The sequence below is a fragment of the Tauraco erythrolophus genome, chromosome 5, assembly GCF_009769465.1.
Source record: "Tauraco erythrolophus isolate bTauEry1 chromosome 5, bTauEry1.pri, whole genome shotgun sequence".
In the NCBI taxonomy this organism is placed as follows: Eukaryota; Metazoa; Chordata; class Aves; order Musophagiformes; family Musophagidae; genus Tauraco; species Tauraco erythrolophus.
Window position 1 is genome coordinate 76,891,976 of NC_141469.1, and position 20,179 is coordinate 76,912,154.

Consider the following 20,179-nt stretch of genomic DNA (forward strand, 5'->3'; position numbering starts at 1 on the left):
TGGTGAAGTTACGAAAAAAGTTCCTTTATTTGTAAAATGTACTTCACTTCAGCCACTGGGATACAATGATTTAGACATGGAACAGGAAAGACTCACCTCAAATTCCTACCTCACTCCAAATTCAGGAGAGGAAGTCAGGTGAAACAGTAGGACCTGCTCTTTTCTCCACCAAAAGGGTGAGGGGAAGAGGCATTGTTGGTGCCTTCCGCCACACCAAAAAACACGAGACAACCAAACCAGGCCTGTCAGAAGCACCTGCAGAACTGAAGTCTTCTCCTTGCGGTATGGGAGCACAGGCAGAAAAACAGTCTGCCAGAGATGCCTGAATCCAGTGACAGATACTCTGTTGTCATGCTGTTTTTTTCCCATGGCCAGAGTCCTACAAGCTGGATCTCATGCATAGCTCAAGGGAGACCAAGGCAAAGGAAAAATACTGATCTTGAAGATGGTAACTCAAGAAGGCCTCTTCTGATACTGCAGCAGCACAATTGTTTGCCTTTATCCCATCAATAAAGAATAAGCAAGCAACAGTCATGTAGAAAAGCAATGAGGGTGCACCCCTCACCCCTTCTCCATTCTGTACTCTCTAAGACCATCAGAACAATTTTGTACTAGTTTCCAGAGATAGATCTCTGACTCCAGTTCCCATCTTTGGTGCACATCTACATTAACATTTCAGATCAGATCCAGGAGGCCATTTAAAGGGATAGCACATAAGCTATGCTTCAGTTCACACCAGGGAATAGTCTCAGAGCACACAAACTAGATTACCTACAAATGAAGATGTGCCTTTGGCACATAACTTGTGCTCCAACCACTAGCAGGCACTCAGTCCATGATATCATGCTAGAACTAGGCTGAAGAAAAAATTCAAACCTTTCAAAATCTGCAGAGTGTGCAAGTTGGGTATTCTATACCATTTCCTCTCCTGTTGGTCCACACTGCTTGCATTTAGGAGACATAGCCTTTGCATGCTGAACACAGAAAGTTACTTTACTTTCCCTAGAATGTATGTATGCCAACAAAGATCTTGGTTGAAGCAGTGTCTGTGTTGGCACACCTATACAATTCTGGTTCCTAATGAGGCCAAACAGAAGGGAGCCACAAGAGCATTAATAAAAGAAAAACTAACTCTGTCCCAGCCAAAACCAGGACAACTAGCAAGATTTTCAGACCATTCATGGTTGTGGTTAGTGTAGAGAATCCACTGCCATGTTCAGGTCTCAGAGATGTTCCCTGAAGTCTGCTAGACCATTGCTTCTCTCTGGAACACCTGATTTCAGAGGCACAGTAGCACACTGCAGGGCAAAGAGAATGCTTCCAAGTGAAAACACTCTACATAGCAGCAATTTTGAAAAGCTGGTGCAGTAATGAAAATTCAAGCCATCTGGAGTTAGAGACAATTTAGGAGAATCATCAACTTAGGGGACAAAGAGGTGATACACTGTGAAAATATACGGAATTTGGCCCAGGGGAGTGCATGTAAAACAGGACTCAACACAACAGTCCTCATGACAAACATCCCAGAAGGCCATTAGAAAGTAAAAAGAAGAAACCAACACCAGTAGGATGAAAGAAATCAGCTTTTTTTCCATTTCCTCCAAGATGGGAAAAATCCTCCTCTCCTCTCCTCCATTATTGGGGGGACAAAAAAAGCAGATGGTCAGAAAAAGATTCAGCAATACAACAAGATCTTCTGAAACATTTCTTCTTTGCAGAGGATTAGCCTTTCCACAAGCTCATCTGCAGGACTTAGAATCACTGGCAAACAGGAACATATGAGGGTGATGAGAAATAAAACTATTTCCAAATGCATGGTTTTAAAACGGAAAAATGTCTCTCTACTTTGTTAGTCATAAAATCCATGCAGCTTCTCCATGCTGTGCATCTGAATGAGCATGGGGAACAGAACAATTGTCATTGAAACATGCCAAATTAATTCCACTCCAGAATTTTGTTTCTTGAAGCTAGAAACTAGGTGGGGGATGTTTACAAATCTTATTTCCTTGATTTTTGTTGGTGTTGCATTTCCCAGACAAACAGTAATAGCACAGGACTCTATTTTCCAAGTGCCTAGTGAAGGAGAAGAACTAGTCTAGCTTTCTTGTCCTGACAAAGCAGAGTTCAATAGGTGAATAACTGGCATAAATACATGCAAGATAGTTTTTTACATTTTTTAGGATTAATGGTTACAAGGTGTTGGAACACTAGTAAAACAATATAAGAGTCTATTTAGATAATGCATCTTTATGTACTTAAATTTAAATTAAATGTAATAGTGGATATTAGTATTCCTCTCTTTCCTCCCCAGTCCTGTAAAATCCACACATACAGTCCTGGCTTAGAAGCAAGATACATACTTTGGATATCTTTCAGCCCATAAGGACCCACAAGATGTGTGCAAGATTTCCTTGACAGCAATTGTTTCCAAAAGAACTGTGATAGACCTGTACGCACAACAATTATGGAGTGACTAGTGCATTGCTCCCTCTTGATAGCTGCCACTGACTGGGACAGTAAAAGAAGTCAGAATTTTTTCCTGAAAACAACTGTAGTTTTCATTTCAGGGCAAGGAGAGACAGACTTGTCTGACAAATTATGACTGTTTCTATGTAGGGAGTTTAGCCTGCCCCAGAAGAGCAAAGCGGGCCTAAATCACCTTATATCAACATGTAAAAGTCCAGCTTAAAACTTGAAATCCAGATTTAGAGCTCCTGCTTGTTAAGAATACTGTGCTGGCACACAGAGGTACCATACTGGTACTCCAAACTGCGCACAACTTGACTTCTGAGCTGCGGTGTCTTCTAGTTACACTGATTAAACAATAAAAGCCAAGAAACCAAACTTACGCACGTGATTAATCTTTCTACTTCTCCCTCTTCATTTCAGTCAACCTTATACATGAACTAAGTCTAACTGACAAATTTTGCAAGGATCTGCAGATTTTTTCCCACTTCAGTATCTCTACCTTTGTAACCTCCTACTCAAAAGTATACCTCAAATCTACAGTGCTTTCCTTCTAAAAGCTCCCTCTCTTGTAAGGTCTCAGGAAACATAACAGCAATTCATCACTTAGTCTCACTGCTCTTGAACATAAACCTCCTGCAGGTAGTAAGAGAACCAGGAAGCTTATTTTCCCAAACACCTAGTGGCATCATACCATGAACATTCCCAATGAGCCTTAAGACCACATTATCTAATATATACTACCACAGATGGAAACACACATTTTCTACAAGTTTATTTTACTTTCAAAAAGTCAACAGAAGAAATGGCTTGAAGTGGTTAAAAAAGCCAGTGAAATATAAATATTTTTCCTCTGCTGCTTAGCAAAGGTAGTGTAAGTTGCTTGGGCTTAGTACAGACTCTTTAGTACAAACTCTTTATGTGTTAACAATGTTCATGTCACTGTTGGGGAGGCAAGGAATCAGCTGCCATGGATGAACTTTTTAATGGTACAAGCCCAAGTCTAGCATGCCTGAAAACACTGCGAGATTGTGAGCATTATGGTGCATCCATGTATGGATAGCTTTATTCATCCTCCGAGTTTATTGCCCCCACCCTGCCCTCCAGCTCTCTTTCAGGTTCATGACTCAGAATGCTAATTGCCCAGTTTTTGTTTAGGGCTGGCTGACTGGCTGTCAAGCCAATTCTATTGCCATTTGACAAATGAGCTCTTTTGCCTCCCTGCAAAGGCTGTAAGGAAGGTCACGAGACTGTATAGCATGCTTTTTTTCTTCTTTACAACAAAGTTTAAAGGGGAAAATTCAAGCCAACTTAGCAAAAAAGAGAAACTAGCCACCAAACCCACAAATCTACCCTAAACTGTTTTTAATCAGCAGCAAATGAGACTCCTGTAAAACGTGGATTATTTCTTTACACTCTGCATTTTTAACGTGGCCTGGCACACTATCTTTTTTTATCTTAAAAAGATTCTGTGAAGCAACAAAAGTATATACAAGTTGATAGCCAGATTATAAAACACCACAGCTGGATATAAAGCCACACGATTCAATATAGAAGTAAAATCAAAACCCTCCCCACCACCAAATCAGTTTACAGTAGAGGAGTCCTTAGGAAGACCCAATCCTGCAAAAAAAACAACCTTACAAATTTCTGTTTACACATTATACAACAGCAGCACCAAGTTCAACTTTGATAAAGACTTAGTTCATTAGGACAGCAGCAGTCTTCACAGATTGGTTGAGGTTGGAAGGGACCTCTGAAGGTCATCTGGTCACCTAGACCTGGCTGCCTAGGACCACGTCTGGACTGCTTTTGAATATCCCCAAAGAGGGAAATTCTACATCATCTCTGGGCAAACTGTGCCAGTTCTCGGTCACCCTCACAGTAAATGAAGCGCTTCCTGATGTTCAGAGGAAGCCTCCTGAGTTTCACTTTGTGCTCATTGCCTCTGTCACTGAGTACCACTGAAAACAGCCTGGCTGCATCCTCTTTACACTCTCCCTTCAGGTATTATATACACATTAAGATTCTCCCAAGTTCGCTCTTCTCCCGGCTGAACAGTCCTAGCTCTCTCAGCCCTTCCTTGCAGGAGAGATGCTCCAGCCTCTTAATCATCTAGGCAGCCCTTTGCTGGACTCTCCAGTATGTCAGTGTCTCTCTTGTACTGGGGAGCTCAGAACGGGCCCCGGTGTGGCCTCACCAGTGCTGAGTCCTGGGGAAGAATCCCCTCCCTCAATCTGCTAGCAACACTCCTAATACAGCCCAGGACACCGTTAGCTTTCTTTGTCACAAGGGCACAGTGCTCACGTTTAACATGGTGTACACCAAGACCCCTCGGTCCTTCTCCGCAAAGCTGCTTTGATGTCTTACCGTATAGCATTACAACAGCCCATAATGCCTAAGGTATATCTAGGATTTTATTAATTTCTACAGAAAAGCCTATTACATATAGAGCCTAATCTAATGTATATTAAACTGCTCTAGGTGGTTTTATTTGTCTGTCTTAAAAACAACACACCATTTTCTCCCACTTTCAGGACCTGAATAAAAATGGTTTAAGAGGACTTGGTAACAGATGTCCAAATCTCAAGGAAAAACATGAGCTTTGGCTTCTGATCATTAGCAATGATGAACTGAATATCTTTTTCCTAGAAAGGGAAGGGTGTGCCTTCCTATACAGAAAATATATAAAACCTAACAAGCCATTATTCTGCCAAAACACCCTACAGCTGTAGGACTGGTATATTTTAGACTTCAAACACTGGACTATAGCCGTTTTCCGTTTACCTGCTCATTCATTCTGAAGAGAAATCATCTGTGTTACCTACTGAAATGATACAAAAATGTTAAATTCTCTTCTAGAAAGCCACTCGAAAACAAAGTTCTTCTCTGGGGCTTCGAGAGGTATAAGCTCGGTGAATACGCTCAGAGTATTAAATAAAACATGTTTTTACATCTTTGTTGAGTGGAAAAAGTCACAGCACCTCTTTCCAAGCCTATTCAAGCCATCCAACATGAGTATCACATGGTATGTAAATATATATGTACATGTGTGTATATAGTATGAGTTAATTAATATCCCGCTACTATTTGTAATTAAATACATTCAAGGTACACACACAGAGCAATTAGAATCTAAGTTAACAACTCACTTCTGAACCAGCAAAATTTGTCCTGAATTTTTAAGTGGCAAAACTCCAGTGCTTCCAATGTGCTATTTGTTCTGCTGCAAGCACCACTTATTATGCCTTAAGTGAAAATCAACTTGTAACTTAGTGTTTTCCATTAAAAGAAAAGAAAAAAAAAAAAACATTATGCAACTGAATATTATAGCACCATTGTTATCAGCCAGGTTTTATTATTTTCAATCTTTTAAACAAAGAAGAAAAGGAAACTCTGGCTTTAATTTTAGCTGTTGTCTTTTAGTGAGCCAAACTCTTCTTCCAGTAACCCAACACATACAAAATTGTTTTGTATGTTACGTCTTGATATTTTACCTTTTTCCCAACTTCTGCAGCAAGCAAACTAAAAACATTAGGCTCTGGTTCAACAAATGTTTCCTCTTTCCCTGCCCCCCTTTTTTCCCATTTCCAAGTTGGTTTTACATTCTTGCAACTGAGAGTGTTCCAGTGGACAGTTTTATTTGCACAAGAAAAACAAACAGTTATTGTCTCAGGTTTGGCTTGGTTTTCAGAGTTCATTTTTTGTTTGGATATTGGGTTTGGGTTGGGTTTTTTTTGTTGTTGTTTAAGAGGAACAGCAATTAGTGTGCTATGGTAAGGCAAGAAAGCCGAGGAGGCTTATTTTCAGGACAGCTGCCCTCTGAGACAGGTAGGCTCCCTCTCCATTCCTGGGGACACACCGAGCAGAGACACAATGCCAGCAGTGCCTTCGGTAGAGAGTCCTCTAGTACCCGAGCTGCAGTTTGAGCGTGTATGAATTGAAATGGTTATTTTATGTGCAAGTGTCAGCCACGATTTCTTGCCAAGGCATTCTGGGGAAAGACGCCAAGGATCTTCCTCTAGGTGAGCCAAGCCAAGGTTTTATTCAACAGAGAAGCTTGATTTTGTTTCAGTAGAAACTATTACTATTGCAGTATTTCATCAGAAAAGAGAAAGAAGAGAAACATGGAGTTTGGTGCTATATTCAACTTACCTTTTCATTCCATGCCCATAATCCAATCCCAAGAAATGCTATGCCCAGGAACTAAAGAAAGAAAAATAAAACCATATCAGAGCAGGAACTATACATTTATGGATTTATTTGTGTTTTTTTAAAACATACACATTGACTCATCCTCTCTGTTAGATAATAAATTTTAGCAGGACTTTGAGAGCTTACCAAAAGTTTTAAAATATGTATGTAGCTGCTTATTTTACAACTCAACCATTGTAACTGGAAGAATTTAAAACTTGCACAACTCATTCAGGGATGCTCCACATAGAAATAGTAGATGCAATAAATGTTACTTTCTCAGCATCAAGCAAGGTTCGTTTTGAGTTTGTAAGACTCAAAGCAAACTCCACAATCAAGCAACACATTATTTTACTGTTGTATTACCACTACCTGCACAGAACAACTGTCCTCACAGCCTCACAGCTCTCTCCCAGTGAGAGAAAGTGAACACAGAAAGCTGTTTAAATATAATATAACCCATGATTTCGAGGGGAGGGGGGGTGGAATTAAAATACTGATCTAAGAAAGCAAGAATTAAAAATCCCAAGGCCAACATTTTATAACCTGATACTGAATGTGTCTGTATTTCATAAAGAAAGTTTCCGTCCCTTTCTCCAAGGATCTCAAAATCACCAAACTTGAAAGACAGTGTCTCTGCCCCCCATGATGGTAAAGGTAATGGCACCTACGACTTTGTTATGTCCCCATATTCTCTGTTCCACTGAATAATTCAGAGTACATAACTTCCCTCCAAATACTACAAGGTTTTCACACAAAACCCATGCCAAGGATCAGTGAAACAAGCAGAACAGGCAGAATAAGCAACTCTGTCTCCCAACATCGCCACTGCGTATTTGGCACAATACAGTACCAATCCTGTAAAATGTTTAAAAAACATATAGTAGGTGCCTGAGCACACCTCTAAATGTCCATCTGCCCAACTTTCATCTCTGTATTTTAAAACCTAAGTGCTGGCTAAAAATAAAACTATATCCACTCTAGTTTCAGGGCCTGTAATGGAACATTGCTCGAACATCAAAGTCTGGTTTTCTTTGTGGTTTCCCTACAATGCAGTGTACAGATTTATTTTGGCACATAGTACACTTTCTCTTAAGATTTGTGTAAACAGTTAAGTAGCCTAATGATTTTTGTTTTGCAAAACAGGACAAAAGTGTTTTTCTGCTGAGAAATGGGAGGAGGCAAGAATATCAACTTAAAAAGTTTTCCCATTAGCAATCTCAACAGCTTCAAAGCCAGATTCCTTCTTCCTTATACACATTTTTCCCTTAAGTGGCAATTTTAGCTTTATACTACAGGAATATACGTAAAGCATAACCCAGTATCAAGTGGATTATGCTTACTGCAATATCCTGAAGTTTCCTAATACCCCTCACATCTCTGTGACTTTCTCCTCCAAGGGTGTTTTGCCAGCTGAACAAAGGACAATGCATACTACACTATATCGAGAAGCCCATCTATGCTTACTGGGAATTAAACTCTCCTTTTTGTCTTGAAGAGTCGTGACTGTAAATTTAAACAACATTACAAGCCAGTATTCTTCAAAAGGAACTGTCATAGGCTTAGCTATATTAAATACAAAATAAATGGAATTTTTTCCTAGATGGGAAAACAAATGCTGGTCAAAGTCTGTTATTGCAGCAGTCTTAATCGTCTAAAAAGTACAAGAGATGGATTTGAGAATGTCAGCATGGCCTCCTGTCATACACCACATGAGCCAAAAAAGGTCATCTCATATGTATCAAGATTGCTCTTTTTCTATGGCTATAAACCTTGCCAGAAGAGTATGTGTAATCCTTCTGACTGCAGTGATTATTTGAAACTTGGGACAAAGTTTTCCAAGTTTCCAAATCGCTTTCAGACAAATGCAGTTAAGTTTTTATGCAGTAACAGGCTCCTTTCCTTTTTTCTTACACAGCCAAAGGCACCAAGGTTGAAGGAACATGAGTGAGGGGGGAAAGAAAAGCTGTATTATTATAAAAATCCACAAGCTGCTTTTGGAAGTGGCAAGTTGTTATTTGTAGAGAGGTACAAAACATCATGTTCTGCGAACAGCTTAGTACGGTTTTGAACAGAGTAAGTGTGGAAAACTACAATGAAAGAACTTGACCAGTGCATACAAATGTAACTTAACAGTCATATGTCAGGTGCAAGTCTGACTGAGATCCACTAGCTTTATTAAATTTAATCTATCAGACTGTAGAGGTCTCAAGTCAGACCAAGCTCATCTCAATTTACAGACTGGGTAATGAGACAGTATTATACAAACTGAAGCACCTAAAAAAACTGAGATTGTCAAGCTTTAGGTAAGCCAGTCAAGAAAAACCAGGAAACCAAGTATTCATGAGGACCAAAAGAATCACATGCTGCTCAGTCCTTTCCACATCCCAAAACAGAAATCTTTGTCCAGTTGCCTTTTGAGCAGTTGATGAAACAGGAACAATGGACATGATCTATTAGGAGAAAAAGGTTCAGGATGGAATCACACTTTATCACAGGATGCTGCGGAAATCAAAAGCTTAATGGCATTCAGAAAAAAGATTAGATAAATTAATGGAAGATCCACAGGTATTGAAAAGTGATTTTGATACAGCTATCTGGCTCAAGAAGTTTTTACACTGTTGCTCATTGGTGGACTACGATTGGGAAAAGATCACTGTACACATGCTTTGTTGATTAAATGCCTCTTTCCTTCTACAAGCTCTACTTGCATTACTTGAGACAAAATATTGAGCCAGGCAGACCAACGACCTAAACCCCTACAATCATGCCCTAAGAAAGGGTCACCTTTGCACAAACACAGCGTGCTATAGGGATGAAGCACACAGGAATGCTCTCAGTTAATCCCCACTGGCAGAAGACAGATGTTCATGAGGAGACAGACTTACACCTCTCACTAGGATTAACTTTGGATTTTCTTGACCATTATGAAAGAAACTCCTGCATATCCTAAAAAAAGTTGGAAACACTTAGCAAAAATCCCTCTTTATTTTTGCTGTTAGAAGTAAAACAGGAAGCATATCCTGCTCATCTTGCAGCCCTTCTGCAGATGTCTCCAAGACAGTCTTGTTCTGCTTGCTCATAACAAAAAAAAAAAATCTTCACATCTGAAGCACGTGGGGAGAGAGTGAGATGGCATACGCATCATCTCAGTTAAGTCTGGAAAATTTAATTTACATCCATTAAATTATCCCAATGAGTAATAAAAAGGTGGAAGTTTGCCTCATTATCTACAAAACACTCTACCAAGAAAAAGTCTCAATTCTCCACAGACATCTAGTAAGACCATTTAGCCTGACTATAAACGGTCACTGGATCTGGAGCACAGCTTGTAAAATCTTGATACTTTTCTTTTTTAAAAAATAATTTGCAGAAGAATATAAAAACATTCCTCTGGAGTATTACAGCCTTACAAATAAACTCGCATAGTAGTACTTTCTTAGACATAGGTTTTCTATTCACAAACATCAAACAAATGTGTTCAAATTTCTCTTCTATAAAGATGATACATATTTAAGAGTAGAATGTGCAGCAGTACTTGTACTGTTGCCCTACTTGTAAAGTTCACATGCAGTTTTCAGAAGTGGATTGATAAGCGTTTCAAGATGCACCTCTCTTATTCCCAGTCTCGCCTGCATGGAGGAAAATCATTCTTTGTTGCTTGATGATACGGCATCATGCAGCACAGCATTTCATTTAAAGGGTGTAGGGGTAAACACTAACGTAAATTCTAGAAAAAGTTTGAGAAAGAAAGAAGAGCTTAACTGCAGAGTGATCAGACATTACTTCACATACTGAATTCTTCATCTCAGCTGACATTCTTAAATAACTTGGCACCAGTTTTCCACCAAAAGTGTGACAGTTGTGGGCAAAACAGTAAAAGGCGGGTCAACGTGCCATGTGCACAAACCAGTGTATGTCCATGTGTGGATACATTAAAGACTTGTGTGAGAAGGAACTACAGCGCAGTCCCCTAATTTCACCTTCACCATGACAATCCGAAGACACTAGCAGAAGCACATCAAAACTGTCAAGAGTTCAGAACCAGAGCTTCCCCACAAGAGGTTGTTGTTTGGTGGTTGTTGGGTTTTTTGAGCCCTGTACTTAGGCAGTGTGAAAACCTCCCACCTGCCCTTGCTTTGAGCTGCCACGAGAACGCTGTGCACAGCATTAGCAAGGAAACTCTCAGGATTCCTATGGGCGCTTTTGGTGTTTCTTCTGCAGCAACATGCTGTAGGTTATTCACAGAGCAAGATTTCCTTCGGTGTGATTCCAGCCAGCACAGCATGGGAATGCAAGGAACAGTATTTTACTGACAAGTGCAGCAGTGATCAGGACAACATGAAGTGTAAAATTTCACATCCAGAAATACAATCAGGAAAACACGGGACTTCTGAGTTTTGTACATATATAAAGCAGCACTGACAAGTTCCTAACTGACTAAAACCCCAGATGAACAATTTTTCCCTAAGCACTTCCTCTGCAGCACTCCGTGCTCAGACTCACTCAGAGATATTCCCAAGTCAGAATACTCATTGCTTTCTTTAAAGTACTTTATGCCAAATCAGTCTTTTTGCTTTTTAAGCCAAGGCAAAAAGGAGCTTAATATCTGTGTTAGAGCACAAAAGGATTTTGTTGTTGGTTTTGTTGCTTATTGGTTTTTAAGTAGCCCTGACAATAAAAGGGCACCAAAACAGAAATCAAGATGAAGTTTTACACCCTTATGGCCTTACCTTCATGCCACTGACGGGTACTCTGCTTTAAATATGTCAGTTAGCATTCTTTCAAACAAAATAAATAGGACAGCTCTCAACTCTTCAGCTTTTGCCTGGACCAGTATTACAGGGAAGGAAGTTACCAAAGTCTGCCCTGTTCCTTCTTCCATTCACCCCAGTTTCATTAACTTTTCCATTCTCAAAACAAACTGTTACAGCATTTCATTTTCAAGTGGCTAAACATAAGTGGTGACTATGGGAAAGTGTCTCTGCTCAAAGCATACATACACATTTACATATTTATGCTAATGCTTACAAAGAATGCATTTTCCTACAGCCTGTTTCTTGTCTGCCTTGAGACATTACCAGCAGGAAAACTTCATGTACTACAGTCAGTGAATGAAGATGCTGCGTAGGTGACTAATTATCATTTTGGTTCACAGTGACATTCAGATATAGACTGAATATAGACTAAAGGACGTCAAATCTATTTCCATTTTATATGCAGCTTTTAAAAACATTAAACTATGCTTCAGATAACTGTCTCAGTAGTACCTTTTCCTTATCGATGCAAAACGCATGTACATGGAAGAAAAAAGATCCCAGTTTCCAAACATTTTGCTCAGCTGAATCAGAGACATGACTGACTTTACAGAATCATCCAAAGTAGAAAAGCAGACCCGAGAACACAATGAGAAAAGCTGTCTGCTCCATCTTGCAGGACTCTTAGTGTGATCCGTTCTAATGAAAAATTAAGCACGCATGAACCCAACTTTCAAAGCAAGGTCCTGTGGCTGTTAATGTGTCTTTCATTTTCACCAGTATGGAGTTTTCTGTTTTGTCTGACAAGTAAGCAAGATATATACTCCCTGCCCCCCTAAATGCACAGTCAGTTGCCATTATTTTCTTATTGCCTTCTCCAGTTCTTTAATTGCAAAAGGAAGACATCTGCTTTCTGTTACTGTTGCTCTATGTATTTATTTTATTGCTTTCTGGTGGTGCAATTGTAAGTACTGCCAATCAGCTTGAAGCAAGAGTCCCTAAAGACTAAAGTCCCTCTCCTCTTGTTCACAGAAATTGATATACTGGAAAACAGAAAAAGGAGGATGAATTAGACCCTACTTCCCCTGCTCCAACTTTTGAACAACTCCTCCCCTCAAGCCTAGATAAAATAAATTTAACTCTTTCCCAGTTCACAATGAGACTCTACAAACTCAGGTCCTGCTGTCTAAAGAAAATACTTCATTCAGAGCAAATTTTTTTAAAGCACACAAAACTTATACACAACAGTCACTTTGTAAAATTCTTTAATAAAAGATTTTGGAAGTCTAAAGTTTTTGTTTCTATGAGATCTAGCTGATTTCCTAAAACCAGTACCTTTCCTCCATACAAAAAATCAAAGACTTTAAGGTAAATACTCCGTCACACCACACAAACATTTAAGGAGCCTGCAGAATAGAAGTAACAAGACATCTCCATTTGCTGTCACTTTGGTACACTCATCTCGCACACCATTTCTTCTATACTTCTTTACAGTCGCCATTGCTCTTTGTTTCACCATTCTTTCTTTCTCTCCTTTCCCTGAGCCCAAAAGACTACGCGGGAAGACTGAGAAATTCTGCTGCACACACCTCTTCATGGGCCTCTTCCCTGCCCTCACTTCTGAACTACATTAAGCGCTCCATGTCCCTCTACTTTACCTATCCAGCCTTGTCCTCTTCTTCAACACAATTCCCTCTCTGGCTCAGTCCTCTCCACTGCAGCTTCCCTGCCTGAAGTCAGTTTCTATTTATAAAATCATCCAAAAGTTATGTAAGTAGTGCTGTAGCAGTGTATGGAAACAGTATGGGCTTAAAACGCAACCACAAGCAGCAGAGAAGTGCAAAATTAAAATAAGAGAACTGAAAAAAAAAAAAACTAAATCTCAACTCCACATCGTGTATTAGTACGCTTAATCATTTCTCTTAGCCAATTTGAAATGCAAAGACATACGTCTTCTTATTCTGGCCTGCAAGTAGGAAGAAATATGAAGACAAAGAAAGCATGTTCTGCGTCAATCTGGGGTGAAGGAAAGCATTTGGAAGCAGTATTGCAAGCAGGTAACTTTTCACGTCTGTCTTGCTGCCCAGGGCTAGCAGCTTCCTACCCTAGAGGACAGCAAGACCTCTTCCAGCTCTCCTCTTTCTGCCTCTGCACCGATCTCATTTGTCCTAAAATCGCCTTACCTGAGCTTCAGGCTATTCAGATGCAGCTCCATCATGAGCTTAAGCTACAGTTAAGCTAATATCATGCATATTCTTAAGCTACTGTTCCATATAGAAGTTAAAAAAAATCAACAACAACAAAAAAACACGCACCACACAAAACCCCACACAACACAAAAAAAAAAACCTATCACAAAACAGGGTATACATGAAATTCTCCTATGAAACTGATACACAAATGCTCACTTATTTCAGTTACAAGCAGTGAAGTTGTAGCATCTAGTTCAGGCATTTGATACAGCAAACAGAAAGGATCTGAGCTAGTCTTTTCCTCAGTCACAAATTGGCAATTACATTGCCTACACAATTGATCTAAGCGGCTGAGAACAGAAAGAGTGCAGAGTCAGGAAACATAGACAGGTAGGCTTGTCAACACAGCACTATACTCTGAATGTTCAGCATTTCCTTTTGGGAAGGCAGTCTCAGCTCCCAGCTGTGCTCGTAGCCTACAGAGAGGGAATACCAAAATCTCCTATCCTCGCTATACGAGCTGCCACATCCCAGCCCATTTCAATGGACTACACTCAGAGATTCATTCTCTTCGCTTTGCAGAGGAGCAAACGTGGAGGATGAGGGAGGCATGAAAAGACTGAACCAGTTTGGGCAGAGAGGCACACTGAGTGAATACCATCACCTTTACAGAGAAACTCGGGCCAAACAGTTTATTCTAGCTCTCCTTCAACTTAAAAAAACCAAACAAACACCCCCCCCCCCCCCCAAAAAAAAAAAAACCAAACACCACAACACACCACACAAAAACAACAATAAAAAACCCAAACAAATCACCCGCACAGAAAAGAGAGTGAACACAGAGCAAATGGTGAACACACGCTCAACCTGCAAGTGCAAACAGAACTTTTTCCAGTCAACTTTACAATAGCTTTATTGCCTCTTAGCATCACCAAAAGCTCATTCCTCATTCTTTTTTTAGGGGTTCTCCACAGTAAGATGTTCAAAGCCATTTACAAAGAAACTAGTACCACATATGTGAAGAAATCATAGCTTGAAAAGGTAGGAAGTGATTCACTTCCAATTTAACGACACGCCAGAAGCCAAGGTCAGGTATCCAAAATCCTAACCCTGACATGGTGTGACTGTACAGCCTATCACACCTCTCCTCATCAAATCCAACTCAGAACTATAAACTCTGTAATGGCAAATACACATATATATATATGGCATGTGTTAATATATGAAACAAACCAACTTCTAATAGTCACTCCACCGAGCGTTGAGGGGGATGGAGGGAAGAGGGGGACACAAGAGGGGCTGTGGTAGGTTTATTAAGAGTTATTTGATCACCCAGTAACTCTTCACTTTACAAATATGCAGCTGAAAGCCTATAGAGACCAGCACTACTATGTCCACACAAACAAAAGGATAGCCTCAAAAGTCATACCAATTGTGTGCACGTGTGCCTGGGCATACCTTGGTTTTTTGGAGAGATGTAGGGAAAGCAAATAAAGCCAAAAGGCTAACTAGACAGGTATCAAAATTCGTTTCCAATATCCACCCACAATTACTATCAGCAATGCCAATGCACAAAGCCAAATTACAAGACGCATGTCCTGTAAGTACTGAAGAAAATTCTTTATTGTTTTGCACCTTGTAGTCCTTGCAACAGAGGGAAATGTCTCTAAACACAGTAGTGTTTTTAACCACTGACAATCTTCAACATATCCTGTGTACTACACTATAACTGCCCAGAACTAAAAAATTCAAATTATGTATTAAAAATGCTTCTGTGGACCTCTTAGTGCAGTTTCCAGAGGCACCAGAAGGTTTGCGGACCAGAGCTTTGAAAAATTGTGTTCCAGACAATAAACTGAGCCCTGCATTCTGTCTTGCAGTGCATTGCTTCTTACTACCCCTAGAAGCTACTGTACACACCCCCGATGTAGACTATACAAGGTTATTCACAAAATTAAGCCTAATTTTTACTGATGTCAATTTTTTTTTTTACTAAAAGATGCATTTCTAATTTCCAATAAAAGTAAAATTTGCAGGAGTTGATATCAATTTGTCATTTCTGTGGTAATGTTACTGGGCAGGGAGCAAAGTAAACAAAACCACAATTTCAATTTCTTTTCAAACAAAAGTGACATGGAACAAACCAGAGGCAACAAATGGTCACAACACTGTTTACCTGAAGGTTTTATTCCTAGGCAAAAGTTCCACAGTCTGACAGTGGGGAAAAAAAGCAGCTATAAAACAGCTGCTTGTCTAAATGAAACAGACTGCTGACCCTTTGTCTACTTTCAAGACAGCATCAAAAGCACCTCTACTATTTGCCAGTCTCAAAAGAGGCACCAAGGGCTTGACCAAACATGTAGGCAAAATGCTCTTCACTTCTGTAAAGGTGCCCCTTCAAAGCACAGCTGCTTAATGTGATACGGCAGTCTGGGGATGTTTTGCTGCCAAAACCTTTGCTGGAATTGTGCTGCAGACATATACAATGCTATTGCTGCAATTTAATTGGAGGGCATTAAACTTGTTTTAATAATAAATACATTGAAGAAATAAAACTATATTGTTAAGATTTCCAGTTCACTATGACAGAGTCTATTCTTCTCATATAATTTCAGCTTGACCAATAGTATAAGCAATGATCACCTAGATCATGTAAAACGCTCATTTGTTAAGTGCGAACTTTTATTCCCAATTTTATTGCCACTTTGAACTACATTATTTCTGTAAACTATAGTTCCTGATGAGTCCATTACCTTTGCCTACTGTTACACTTCTCTGGTTTGCACAGACACTAATAGCTGATCCCTCCTGCCAACGCATATCAGGAAAATGAGGAATAGAAAGTTTCCTTGAGGGATGTGGAAATGTAGTTGTAGTAGATACAGATGGCTCCCTAAGAGAAAAGCTATAAAAAGCAAATGACGCTGCCTCACTAAGGTCCTTCTGCTGCATAGCTGTGCTCTTGCAGTCAATCAATCAGTCTTTGCCTAACACTATTCCAGGACGAAGGCAGTGTTCTGGTATTGCGAAGATTACTTGGAAGAGAGAGTGCACGTGTCGACCAGATAATCTCATTTTCCTCCTTATCCGTAAAAGCAAAGCAGCAGCTGCTTTTCAGGTCCTCTTATTTACTTGTAGATAGCCATAAGCAAGGAGGACAGTCCCTCAAGACTGTTTTTAAGACAGCCTTCGAAACACTAGAATGATCTTAAAAATAAAGTCATGTCACACCTTGGTTTCTAAACAGGGTCCCACACTGTAAAAAAAAAAAAAAAAAAAAACCACACACAAAAAACCACACAAAAAAACCCCACACTCAAAAAAAAACAACCACCACCAAAAAAAAAAAAAAAAATAAAAAAAGCCAAAACCTCACACAGAGAACTGAATTTGGTTTGACTTTCTGCATTCACCCACTATTTTAACTTAGTCCTGCAACTTGCAACTCCTCCTTATGTAGGAAAAGTATTTTCTTTCTTTCTGCTCAGCCCCAGAAGAGTTTCAAGGCACAAGGTATATGAGCAGCACAAAGCAGCCATTTAATCATTAAAATATGAATACTGAGTAAGTTTCCATGCCCAGTTAGACACTGTTATAAAAGAGAAGAAAAGAAAGCACTCAGTTTTTACTATTAAGTGCCAGCAGCGAAACTGATTTAAACAGCTTTAGCTGTTTCCCATGGAAAAGTCATCCTACAGAGGATCTCAAAAGGGACCTCTGCAATTCATAGACTCTCAATTCCAGCATTCCAGGCAAAACCCACCGCATTTGGCTTGAGCAAGTGAAAGACAACACGACTATAAAGAACTCTGCCTTTAAGAGTCCCACAAGACCTTGTTGGAGCAGTGCTGCTTTGGGCACGTTACCCAGTAGCAGTGCGATAGGGCACAAACTGAATAAAGCAAACCTCTGTCAGACTAAGGGGCTCAGAAAGCCCTCGACCACCCCGATAGACTTCTCATCACCAATATTGAAGTCAAGGATAGAAGAAGATCAAGTAATATGTGCTCTAATAAACCTATAATGAAAACAAACACGAAAGCACAAAAAAGGAAATTTTCTCAACATTTTTAAAAGGCTTCATCTTCTAAAGAGGTAGCTCCACACTACTCATTAACAGTTTATTCTAACGAGGCATTTATACTACAAAGGCACATCTCAGCTGCTAACCAGAGACGATTAATTCCCGCTAAAAACACCAACGTAAAGAAGGCATCCTGGTAGAGCAGTGGTGAAAACTTGAGTGTGTAAAGGGGAACATGCAGCATCGAACTACTAAACCAAGTTCTACGCCTTCCTAAAGACATGGCTTTGATGGATGGACCACTCAGTGGATAAGGAATTGGCTGGATGGTTGCACTCAAAGAGTTGTGGTCAACGGTTCAATGTCCAAGTGGAGGCCTGTGACGAGTGGTGTTCCTCATGGGTCAGTACTGGGGCCAGTGCTATTTACCATCTTTGTTGGAGACATGGACAGTGGGATCAAGTGCACCCTCAGCAAGTTTGCAGATGACACCAAGTTGTGTGGTGTTGTGGACACGCTGGAGGGAAGGGATGCCATCCAGAGGGACCTTGACAGGCTGGAGAGGTGGGCCTGTGAGAACCTCATGAAGTTCAACAAGGCCAAGTGCAAGGTCCTGCACGTGGGTCGGGGCAATCCCAAGAACAAGTACAGGCTGGGCGGAGAATGGATTGAGAGCAGCCCTGAGGAAAAGGACTTGGGAGTGCTGGTGGATGAGAAGCTCAACATGAGCCGGCAATGTGCGCTGGCAGCTCAGAAAGCCAACTGTATCCTGGAATGCATCAAAAGAAGTGTGGCCAGCAGGCCAAGGGAGGTGATTCTGCCCCTCTACTCTGCTCTGAGACCCCACCTGGAATACTGTGTTCAGCTCTGGATTTCCCCAACACAAGAAGGACATGGAACTACTGAAGCGAGTCCAGAGGAGGGCCACGAAGATGATCAGAGGGCTGAAGCACCTCTGCTATGAAGACAGGCTGAGAGAGCTGGGGCTGTTCAGCCTGGAGAAGAGAAGGCTCTGGGGTGATCTTATAGCAGCTTTCCAGTACCTAAAGGGGGCCTACAGGAAAGCTGGAGAGGGACTTTTTACAAGTGTGTGTAGTGATAGGACAAGGGGTAACAGATTTAAACTGAAAGGGGAGATTTCGACTAGATATAAGGAAGAAATTTTTCACTTAGAGGGTGGTGAGGCAGTGGAACAGGTTGCCCAGAGAAGTTGTGGATGCCCCAATCCCTGGAAGTGTTCAAGGCCAGGTTGGATGAGGCTTTGGGCAACCTGGTATGGTGGAGGATTTCTCTGCCAATGGCAGGGTGGTTGGAACTAGATGATCTTTGAGGTCCCTTCCAATCCAAATCATTCTATGATTCTATGTGCACTGCAATTTGAATCCAAACTAGCAGAGAAAATAAACATTTTGCAGCACAAAAGATCAAGCATAACACTACATAGAAAAGAACAACTTACCTGAAAAACATTACTGAAGTTTTTTCCTTATCTGAAAAACATTAAGTTTTACCCAAAGGCAACAGTATCGAGTTTCACTTTCCAGCCACTAACCATGACAAACACACAGGCAACAGGAGATGAGACAACCTAAAAGGCAATGGCGTATTTTCCCAGAGAAGGATTTGGAAAGGAAACCACTCTTAACATAGCTTCTCCAGCTTTCAGCCCTGCTTTTGTTTAAGAGCAAGTATATTTGGAAGCTGCTTCTAAACTCTCAAGAAGTAAATGCAAACAGAAAATCAAAAAAAAATTAATTGAGCAAGGAAAAGCAATATCAAACATCTTTTTCCTTTTTCTCAATAATTTAATCTACTGACCTCTTTTTGAAACAACTGAAGCTATTTTTATCTCAACTAACATGCCCAGGAAAATCCAGAATGTTCCGCTTGCCTTTTCTTCCACTTCAAAACACTTCAGCCTGGGAAATTTCCCAATTGACCTGTGCTGCAGTTCATCCACTACAAAGACGTAAGAAATCTTTTAGAGCATGAATTCTTTTCCTTTAATTGTATTTGCATACTTTTAGATATTTCTTCATTTGAGCTGAAACATCAGGAGACAGGAAGAGACCTTTAAATTTGGCCCTCCCTGGCTGCACAAACATTGCAATTAATCCTGCACTGGGCTACCCGGAGGAAGAGTGAAAGAAAAGGTCTTCAGCAATACGCAATCGTACAAACTGTCACCACGACTGTGGAGCTATCAGCAGGAATCCTTCACTAGTACCTCATGTCCTTTCCTTCACATAGTGAAGAAAGGTGACCACAAACAAACTGGAGCAGTAGGAGAGCTGAACATATGGGACATACAGATGGAAAGGAATTTAACAATCCAAACACAGTATCACATACTTAAGGACTAAGAAAATATCTGCTATAAGCTGAATACGTTTTCAGTGAAACACAACAGAAGACAGCCTCAGAATTGCATGCATCAGTCTGTAAGCTCTATCAAGTTGATAGAATATGCAGAAAGGCAAAATAAGATCTCTGTGACATTTAACAAAGCATTCTCAGAAAGAATATAATTGCTTTCTATAAGCTTC

At 40.3% G+C, this 20,179-nt stretch overlaps 1 protein-coding gene across 1 annotated transcript in view; it reads right to left on the reverse strand.

The window, feature by feature from the left end:
* TSPAN5 (tetraspanin 5) overlaps nt 1–20,179 on the reverse strand; it is an 85,668-nt gene that overhangs the window by 14,161 nt on the left and 51,328 nt on the right. The window contains exon 2 of the mRNA XM_086611445.1: nt 6,622–6,672. Coding sequence (XP_086467571.1) covers nt 6,622–6,672 — 51 coding nt within the window. The remainder of the gene's footprint in view (nt 1–6,621; nt 6,673–20,179) is intronic.